Raw genomic sequence first — 11,293 nt, forward strand, 5'->3', positions numbered from 1 at the left:
GTAGGATCTGTTGTTAATAAAAGGAGATTTGGGTATATGTTAATGAGACAGCAACCCAACAACACTTAAAAACAAAATGCATCTAATCTATACATTTCTGAATTAACAGTAGTTAGCAAAAACTAGAGGCACAGCCAATATACTGTAAAGCGGGTTATTTTTACGCGGGTGTAAAATTTTGCTATTTCATTAATGAAGCACCTTTTTGGGGTAATAACTATTTTTGTCATGTTAGGTTTAAATATTTATGTTTACTTATTATAAAAAAAACCCATATAAACCATTTTTAATGGTACTGTTATGCCAATAATACTGTTCTCAATTGTTGGAAGTCTTTTGATTTGAATGATTTTCCTAATTTCCAGACAATTGTCAGCCATTTATCAAGTTCTGACAGTAGATCTGGCAGTGCTTGTACAGTGTTCTCCCAGACAGAGGAAACAATACAGTGGAAAAAAGGCAATGTTCTAGGCAAAGGGGCATTTGGAACGGTAAGTACAAATTATGTATTTAAAAGAAAGGAAGCTCTTTATTTATGGTAGATCTCTTGAATTTATATCTTTTTACGATACTAAGGGGCATAACTCTAATGATAAAAATAGATCCATATTAATTAGGATGTAAAGGTAATTTCTGATAGTTTAAGAGCAGAAGAGCATCTGTTAACTTTACTAAATATAACTACTAAAATTGTAGTTACAACTAGTTTAATCAATTTATGTATCATATACTTATACATAGTTTAAAAAATATTGAAATTTGGTGAATATTAACTTTAAGCATTGACATTTCATTGATGTTCAAAATTTCATTCAAATAAATGTATATATTTAGGTATGGTGTGGATTGACCAATGAGGGACAGTTGATAGCTGTGAAACAGATAGAATTGAATACAATGGACAATGACAAGGCAAAGAGAGAATATGAAAAGGTTCAAGAAGAGGTGGAACTTCTCAAAACACTTAATCATAAAAATATTGTAGGGTAAGTGTCACAACATCAAAGGAATCTAGTAATTTGTGTTCATTCCCTTTCTCTTTTTCTGTGGTTTCTGAATTAGAACCTTTGAGGGAACTTTTAAAAGACAATTTGAATTGGGCTGATTAAGGAAGGAATTTGTGCACTTTAACATCCAACATGGCAACAAAAGGGAAATATTTCTTGCTTATAGTGGCTTAATCATGGCATATCTAAACCAGAAATTAACATAAAAAAACTATTATTCAACTGACTTTGTTTTTCAACTAATAAGTTATTCTGTTATCTTTTTTCAAAGCAAAACAAGTTTTAGTTTTAAGAAAAATAATTTAATTTCAGATACCTTGGAACTAGCCTAGAAGAAAACATTGTCGCTATATTCATGCAGTTTGTTCCTGGAGGTTCTATAGCCAGTATATTGGCCAGATTTGGTGCTTTAGACGAAGCTGTGTTCAGAAAATATACCAAACAGATTCTAGAGGGCGTAGAATACCTCCATTCTAATGATGTCATTCATAGGTTTGTAGATTCTAGAGGGTGTAGAATACCTCCATTCTAATGATGTCATTCACAGGTTTGTAGATTCTAGAGAGTGTGGAGTACCTCCATTCGAATGATGTCATTCACAGGTTTGTAGATTCTAGAGGGTGTGGAATACCTCCATTCTAATGATGGCATTCACAGGTTTGTAGATTCTAGAGGGTGTAGAATACCTCCATTCTAATGATGTCATTCATAGGTTTGTAGATTCTAGAGGGTGTGGAATACCTCCATTCTAATGATGTCATACACTGGTTTGTAGATTCTAGAGGGTGTGGAATACCTCCATTCTAATGATGTCATTCACAGGTTTGTAGATTCTAGAGGGTGTGGAATACCTCCATTATAATGATGTCATTCACAGGTTTGTAGATTCTAGAGGGTGTGGAATACCTCCATTCTAATGATGTCATTCACAGGTTTGTAGATGACTCAGTTATAGTAAAAAATGTTTGGGCTAAGGGAAAACAGCTTCTGAAATCCTAAGCTGTAACTTAAAATTGTAAGAGGAAATTTTCATTTGGCAAATTAATTTTTGATTGTTAGATTTAAAAAAATTATTGGAAATTTCTGTCCTAAAAAACAAAAGTACAAACAAAATACCTAGCTTACTTATCAAAATCAAGGTATAAAGATATAAGATGATGTGGAATGAGTGCCAATGAGATAACTCTCCATCCAAGTCACAATTTGTAAAAGTACAGTTTGCCTATTACTGAAAGTTTCCAAACAATCCTACATATTTTACTCAAAGTAAGATTATTTATTGTTTATCATTTTGGTTTGGTTTAGTATTTACAATTTCTTTTATTATATATATGGTGTTTTTTTCCAGAGATATAAAGGGAGGAAACGTGATGTTGATGCCAAATGGGATTATAAAATTGATAGACTTTGGGTGTGCCAAACGTTTGTGTATAAATCTAAGTATGGGACAGTCACAAATACTCAAGTCCATGAAGGGTACACCGTACTGGATGGCTCCAGAGGTGGTCAATGAAACTGGACATGGGAAGAAATCAGATATATGGTAAGTTGAATTACATATTAAAGCTTTGTATGTGAAGTGTGGCAAGCAGTTTATATTCACATTGATTTAATTATTTCACAGTTGAGACCAGATTCCCACAAAAATCCTTCAAATAAATATGACCTATAAAGAAGAAAAGAAAGAAAAAATGAAGAAATAAAACACTGCAAACTGGTTTGTTTTTGAAATAGAAACATTTCATAGCAACAATTAAATTAGACTGTTTGACAGTATGTAAGGTATAACAAGTTATAGTTGAACTAACATTTCAGCTTGATGTTGATCACTCTATAGTTATTTGTTCTGTGTAATGTTGTTTGTCAGTTTATTTTTAACAAGTTAGTTTGCATGCCCCTTTGGTATCTTTCAACTCTCTTCTTCAAAGTTTGGTATTTTACCTTTCTGATGATAAACCATATTTATGAGACACTGTCACTAGACAAATACAAATCGCGGTAATGCTAAAATGGAAAAAGACCAGTTGAAATAAAATTTAAATGATGTTTATTTTTTTATTTTCAGGAGTGTTGGTTGTACTGTATTTGAAATGGCAACAAGGAAACCTCCATGGTGAGTTATATACTAATGATTACTACTTGATAATAGATTTATCCATTCAAGTGGTTCTAGCGCCACTGATGTGGCTCATATAGTAAAAACAAGTTGTCCTCGTAAAACTGAATTAAATATTTATGTCATGTTTAATAACAGTCATATAACTAAATCTACTGTCCGAGTACTTATATATAATATATGATAAGGAGACGTGGTTGAATACCAATACCACAACTATTAGTCATATAATTAAATCTACTGTCCGAGTACTTATATATAATATAAGATAAGGAGACTTGGTTGAATACCAATGGGACAACTATTATATACTGTCCGAGTACTTATATATAATATAATAGGTGTGGAATCTATATAATTATAACAGATTATGACAGTATTAATAGAACAATAAATGTGTATTACAGGTCTGATATGAACCCTATGGCAGCCATTTTTGCCATTGGTTGTGACAGACCTGTGCCAGAGTTGCCAGAAAGGTTCACACTAGAGGCCAGAGATTTTGTCAACAGTTGTCTTACCAGGTACAGACTTTGTTTGGTAGTAGGAATGTGTGAATGGGGTAGGGGTATGTTGTAGGAGTATATGAATTGGTAGGGGCAAACTAGTTTTTCATCCCTAGATATTTTATGCCCTTGCCTTCTCAAGTTCTGTTCGTATGTCCCTAAATTGGTTTTCATTCTGTACCTTTTAGTTAGCCTCAACTTAATGTTCTAAAACTTATTTCCAATGATCATTAACACTACACACAGATCAAATAAAATTTGGGTGGTGTCACTTTCACCGTTATGACCTTTGTAAATAGAAAAATTGCTGAATTTGTTATTTCCACTCTCTAACTTTTCTTTTCCCCAACCAAAGTTCTGAAACTTATACACAATGCTTATTACCACAAACCACATATCAAGTTTGAGTATGGGTGCCATCATTTTCACCATTTGTGTGTTATACCCTATCATAAATAGAAAATTCACAAAAGATGCTGTCACTCTTACTGTTCTTGAGTTATGCCTCTTTATAACACATCCTCTTTTATTATATATATATAAGTCTAAACCAATGTATTAAGAAAGAAAAGGAAGCAGTGTAGATTGAAAGAGATAAGAAAAGTATAGCTGAACAATTACTTCATCAGTTCTGTACTAAAGTTAAATATTTTGCAACTAGTTCCCTTGCCAGACAAAAGACCTGACATCATATTCAATACATAATAATGTGTACATTATGTGTACATTTTCAATTTTTAATTTGATGGAATGGCTGTACTTAAAAAATTTAGCATCAAAGGGTATTCCAGAGAAAATTAATGTAAAAGATGTTATCATTTTGTCTAGCCTTGAATTCATTGTATACTTAGAAATAAAGTTGATACTGAAATGGAAAATTTGCCATGAATTTCCATGAAGATTTGACAACTAACCCCTGAATAGCATCACAAACACAGTTATCACAATTAGTTTTTTTTTTACAGTGCCATGTTTATTTTCTCAGAGATATTGAACTTCAATTGGTTGAGTTTTATAAATTTTCTTGTTGTTTTTTTCAGGGACCAAAGTAAGAGATTATCAGCTACTCAATTATTGCATCATGAATTTCTTATACGAAGGAGACACTCAAATAAGAAATAAATCCTGGTATACATGTTCTTATACTAAAGAGGAATAAATCCTGGTATACATGTTCTTATACTAAACAGGAATTCTACCATGAAATAAAAAATCTACAGACCAATCAGATTATAGAATTAGTACACAACATGTACCTAGTCGTAGAAGATATTCATCAATGAAATGAGGAAACCTAGTGTCCTAAAGGATATATGACATTGTCTAAGACATTCTATAAGTAAAGAATAGTATCAGTAAAGATAAAGACTTAAAATGACAGAATTATTACACCACAAGTTTGACCTTGCAGTAAATCTTCTTTGAAGAATGATTGATACATGTACCAATATGCAGATTATTGCATTGGAAAAGAAATTATTTGTTTACATCAAGAAAGATGAATGAATTAATCCTGAGTTTCAAATCTACTCATAAGATATTTTCATTATAAGAATAGTCTACAAACATCTGAAAATCTTTGAAAAAATATAACTTTTCGATGGCTTCAAGCTATTACATAAAATATGGAAGTGACCACTTTACATTACCATTTGTAATAAGTCTTGGTTTCATAATGTTAAGATTTATAAAATAGATATAATTGGTAAACATTAATAATAATAGACCAATGTGTAGCATTTAAGGACTTATGGGACCACAATCATAGACATAGGTAATGCTGAAAGGTACAATGTATGTAAAAAGAAGTAACAAATTTGGACCATGTTTAAAGAAGGACTTATGTTTCAAGGTGCTAGCGTCAATGGACTATTATGAAAGATCGTTAACATTAAGGGACCATAACTAAAGAGGTAAAATTAAGGGACTATAATTAAAGATATGAAATTGAGGGACCAATATTATAGAGATAACATTGAGAGACCATAATAAAAAAATGTAAAATTGAGGGACCACTATTACAGAGATATCATTGAAAGACCATTATTAAAGGTGGTGAATATTTAGGGACCAATATTAAAAACCTGAACTAAAGGCATTGTGATTAAAAATGTCTAAACCTATGTATTACTATTAAAGATCATTACAGACCATAGCTTTCAAGGTCTGCATGAAAGAACAACAGTTAAAGAACTTAAATTTAATTGATTACTCTCCAACATTATAAAAATGACCAAAGTTTTGTATGACTAAATAGAGGGTTAATTCTGCCATAAGTTTATTTAATATCAGGTGATGAAATTAGTCATTTATGAATGTGTTCAAGCAATAATGTGTTTATCACCTTACTTTTGATGTTTCATCTAAATGTAGATCATGAACATTAGAAGGTTGAGCTAATAACCAGTTTATAAGTTTGTCATAAAGATATCAAGTGTAAATGAATAGTGATTGCATGTGTTTTATCAAAAATTAAGATTTAAACTTATTTTAATTAAATCCACCAAGAACTGTAATTCAAAAAGTTTTTTTTGTAATTTTATATGATATTAATTTATATATTTTTAGATGTTCATTTTTATAGTATTTGATATCAGTTATTGAGATTTTTGAATATCTACATTTTGAACCAAATTGCTATCTTTTCAACATATATGACATACTGTGTCAGTGCTTAGTGTCATGAATCCTTATTTGTACAACATACAATTTCATTATACATGGTTATAAAGCCAGAAAATATTTGTCATACTATGTCAGTATCTAATATCATAAACTTATACACCATACAATTTCAGTATGCACTGTCTTAAACCATGACATATCTAACATACTATGTCAGTCCTCACTGTAATAAACCATAACGTATGATTCATAAACCATTACATATACTTACTGTGACAGTAGTCACAAACCATGTCATGTTTGTAAGTGTTGCATGAGACATCAACTGTCACCATTGATTTGATCACATCACCATCCATAATGTCACCATCAATTAGTGCAGATAAACATTTGAGATGCAATATAAAGTCATGGCATTATTTACATGTCTTGGTGTACAAGTTCTGTAACATTAGTTTATTTTTTCATTGAAGAGAAATCCAACTATGTGTATTGATAAATGAATAGTCCCCATAAACCTCCTGTGGTAATCTTTGCTGTTTAATTTAAATTGTGGCTTGCATTTTGAGAATATTGACATGTCAAGTGATGTTATCCTTTATGTTAAATATTTACTTCATGCTGTGCTTACAAGGTATTGTGACAGCTTGTTATTATAAATGGTATCCATTGACAACTAACCTCACTATATATGTGTTTATATGTTGTATAGATGTGATAAGCCCACTCAAAACTCTAGTTTGTGCTTAAGTTAGACTCTAGTTTGTGCTTAAGTAAGACTCTAGTTTGTGCTTAAGTTAGATATTAGCAATGTCAATGCAAATCAAGACACAAGTTTCAGCCATGTGAAAATGTACTCTGTCTATTGCTTAAGATAATTCATGACTTTATCTGGCATTTATTATTTACACTGTTTATGTGATACCTGCATTTATTGTGTGTTTGTGTGTTGATGTGTTTAGATTATTTGTATATAGGATTTAACTTTATTGGAATTTCCAAGTGAAAGAAGTTGATTTATGTATTTTTAAAGAGAGATTATTGAATTTGAGAAATCAAATATTTAAATGAGGATATTCAAGACACAAGTGTTGTGAACACTGAAGTCATACAATTTTTGTTTTCTACATGCCTATCATTTAGACTCAAATTTTACATTTCTGTCAAATGCAATTCATTATTAGAGTAGTGCTAAAATTTTGTATTATTTATTTTATGTATATTATAACATGATGAATAGAAGTGATATGTTTCATGTATGAAAGCTGTATTCTATGTCTGAAGTTGTTTTAGTTTATTTGATTAATTCAATAACAGATCCATAGTAGCAAACTTTAAGAAACAGAATTTTATTATTCAATTTGAAGTTTTATTTGTCCGAATTTTACACTTTACAATTGTACTCAATAATATTTTAATTTTTGATGTATTTACTGGGAAATTTTAATTTGAATAGTTTTCTATGAAAATCAGTATATTTTATTAGAATCTGAAAAGTATTAATCTGAATGCAATAATGGTTCTGTGTCCATGCGTTTTTTACCTGGTTCTGAAAACATGCCATTCTACTTCCTTGTCTCTCTGGATATTCTTAAATCAGCCAATGATATTTCAGCCTTATCTACGACATATAACCAGAGGAACAATAATGTAGAACAGAGCATTGTCAGATTATTGTAAGCAAAGGTTGGACACAGAATCTGTTAAGTCTTAAGATAACCTTGTAAATACTATTCATACAGTAAAATCACAGTTAGGTCTACCATTAAATTAGTCTCAGAGTTATTTACTGACATATAGAGTAGACCCATGTTTATTGGTATAATCTCACCCCATACAAACAGAGTACATGTTTTTACTTTTTGTGCTTCCCAGGCTTGGATTTATCACTGAAATTTTACTTCAAAGTTGTCAATTTAACTGAAATGTTTTAGGAGCCTGTTTGTGATTAATACAGACTAAATGTATCTTATTTTTTAGCGTAAACCCAGTCTGTTTGTGATCAGAGTGAATGTTACTATTTTTTAGTGTAAACCCAGTCTGTTTGTGATCAGAGTGAATGTTACTATTTTTTAGTGTAAACCCAGTCTGTTTGTGATCAGAGTGAATGTTACTATTTTTTAGTGTAAACTAAGTCTGTTTGTGATCAGAGTGAATGTTACTATTTTTTAGTGTAAACTAAGTCTGTTTGTGATAAGAGTGAATGTTACTATTTTTTAGTGTAAACTAAGTCTGTTTGTGATCAGAGTGAATGTTACTATTTTTTAGTGTAAACTAAGTCTGTTTGTGATCAGAGTGAATGTTACTATTTTTTAGTGTAAACTAAGTTTGCTTGTGATCAGAGTAAATGTAACTATTTTTTTAGTGTAATCCAAGTTTGTTTGTGATCAGAGTGAATGTTACTATTTTTTTAGTGTAGGCCAGTCTAGTCTGGTGTCTTGTCTGTGATATCTTTTGTGATGGTCATTAATAGATTGTCTTCCTTTGAAAATAAAATATTTCACTAGTATTTGTATTATTCCCTTCTTGTTATATAAAAAGGAAGATGTGGTACGAGTTCCAATTTAACAACTTTCCATCCATGTCACAATGTATAAAAAGATGACAAATATAGGGCAAAGTACAGCCTTCAACACAGAGCCTTGGCTTACACCGAACAGCAAGCTATAAAGATCCCCAAATTTACCAGTGTAAAAAAGGAAAACCAGCAGCCTAATCTATATAAAAATTGAGAAACACCTATAAATCATACAAACAAACTACAACCACCGAACAACACACATTAAAATGCAGCAGGTTTAAACATTTTAACAGGTGCCAACCTTAATCCTTACCTGAGACAGAAGTGTAACATTATTCCTTTCTTTTTAGTTTAAAACAAGAATGTGTCCCCAGTAAACAGATGCCCCATCCGCACTATCATTTTCTATGTTCAGTTGACCGTGAAAATGGGGGAAATCTCTAATTTGCCATTAAAATTAGAAAGATCATATCATAGGGAACACATGTACTAAGTGTCAAGTTGATTGGACTTTAACTTCATCAAAAACTACCTTGACCAAAAACTTTAACCTGAAGATGGACAGACAGACCAGAAAACATAATGCCCATAAATGGGGTATAAAAATGAATGATCAGTGTTGATTTTCAGTCTTTCTTCACTGATCATTTGTGTGATGAGAGTTTGTATTCAGCCTTTGCTCACTTTCACTGATTACATCAGGGATAATAGTTGGTAGGAAGTCTTTGTCTACTGATTAGCTGGGGGATCACAGTTGATATGCATTTTTTGTTCACCGATTGCAAGGGGATCAGAGTTGATATGCAGTCTTTGTTCACTGATTACATAGGGATCACATTTGATATGCAGTCTTTGTTCACTGATTACATAGGGATCAGAGTCGATATACAGCCTTCGTTCACTGATAACATAGGGGTCAGAGTTGATATACAGCCTTCGTTCACTGATAACATAGGTATCAGAGTTGATATGCAGTCTTTGTTCACTGATTACAGAGGGATCAGAGTTGACATGCATGCAGTCTTTGTTCACTGATTACATAGGGATCAGATTTGATATGCAGTCTTTGTTCACTGATTACATAGGAATCAGAGTTGATATGCAGTCTTTGTTCACTGATTACATAGGGATCAGAGTTGATAACCAGACTTTGTTCACTGATTACATGGGGATCAAGTTAATATACAGCCTTCGTTCACTGATTACAGAGGGATCAGAGTTGACATGCATGCAGTCTTTGTTCACTGATTACATAGGGATCAGATTTGATATGCAGTCTTTGTTCACTGATTACATAGGAATCAGAGTTGATATGCAGTCTTTGTTCACTGATTACATAGGGATCAGAGTTGATAACCAGACTTTGTTCACTGATTACATGGGGGATCAGAGTTAATATACAGCCTTCGTTCACTGATAACATAGGGGTCAGAGTTGATATGCAGTCTTTGTTCACTGATAACATTAGGTATCAGAGTTCATATGCAGCCTGTGTTCACTGATTACATAGTGGATCAGAGTTGATATGCAGTTTTTGTTTGCTGATAACATAGGGATCAGATTTGATATGCAGCCTTTGTTCACTGATTACATAGGGGATCAGAGTTCATATGCAGCCTGAATTCACTGATTACATTGTGGATCAGAGTTGATATTCAGCCTTAAAGTTTGTTCACTGATTACATAGCGATCATAGTTGGTATGTAGTCTTTGTCTACTGGTTACAAATATGACGAGGGTCGGTGTTTAGCCTTTGTTCAATGATTACGTGGAGATCACAGTTGATATTCAGACTTTGTTCACTGACTACATTAGGGATCCGAGTAAGAAAATAACCCAACAAACAATAGTACACAAAACGCAGCATAGAAAACTAAAAACCAAAAAAAGATAGAGAAAATTCAAGAGAGAGCACTAAGGTTTATCTATGAAGACCATTCAGCAAGTTATGAAGATCTACTCTGCAAATCAAAATTACCATCTTTAAAAATAAGAAGAATGCGATCTTTGGCGATTGAAGTTTTCAAAATTATAAATAAAGATTGTCCTGTATATCTCCATGATTTGATTCACTTAAAGGAAAACACTTACTCTTTCAGATACCAGAATACAGCAGATCTACCACATGTAAGAACAACTGCATATGGCCTACAATCTTTCAGGTATGCGGGTGCTAGGCTTTGGAATGAGCTGCCAGATGAGCTTCGTAAGCAATCATCTTTAAATCAATTCAAGAACTTGATAAATTCTTGGTCTGGCAGCTCATGCCAATGCTTTGCATGCAAAAATAGTTAATCTCTGTTCATTATCTTTTGGTTTGTTGCTTTATTTTGAGGGGGAGGACAGGGGGGTACCCTTCTCCCTTCTCCCACCCCTCTTCTCCTTTCTCCTACCCCCGTTCTCCTTTCTCCCATTAGAATAAAACATCTCCTTTTGAGATATTTTTTCTTGAAATATTAGACATTTTTTTAAAAGGAGAGATATTTTATTTTTTCTCCTTTCTCCCAGCCTTCCTCTC

At 32.2% G+C, this 11,293-nt stretch overlaps 1 protein-coding gene across 2 annotated transcripts in view; it reads left to right on the forward strand.

Moving 5' to 3' along the window:
* The window catches only part of LOC143082178 (uncharacterized), a 33,629-nt gene extending 24,866 nt beyond the window's left edge, over nt 1-8,763 (forward strand). For both annotated transcript variants that reach the window (XM_076257747.1, XM_076257748.1), the window contains 7 exons: nt 366-491; nt 835-986; nt 1,320-1,499; nt 2,356-2,550; nt 3,073-3,120; nt 3,531-3,647; nt 4,670-8,763. In XM_076257747.1, the coding sequence (XP_076113862.1) occupies nt 366-491; nt 835-986; nt 1,320-1,499; nt 2,356-2,550; nt 3,073-3,120; nt 3,531-3,647; nt 4,670-4,751 (900 nt within the window). In that variant the 3' untranslated portion in view covers nt 4,752-8,763. The remainder of the gene's footprint in view (nt 1-365; nt 492-834; nt 987-1,319; nt 1,500-2,355; nt 2,551-3,072; nt 3,121-3,530; nt 3,648-4,669) is intronic.
* Nucleotides 8,764-11,293: the final 2,530 nt, after the last annotated feature.

Source organism: Mytilus galloprovincialis, chromosome 7 (genome assembly GCF_965363235.1).
Source record: "Mytilus galloprovincialis chromosome 7, xbMytGall1.hap1.1, whole genome shotgun sequence".
Taxonomy (NCBI): domain Eukaryota; kingdom Metazoa; phylum Mollusca; class Bivalvia; order Mytilida; family Mytilidae; genus Mytilus; species Mytilus galloprovincialis.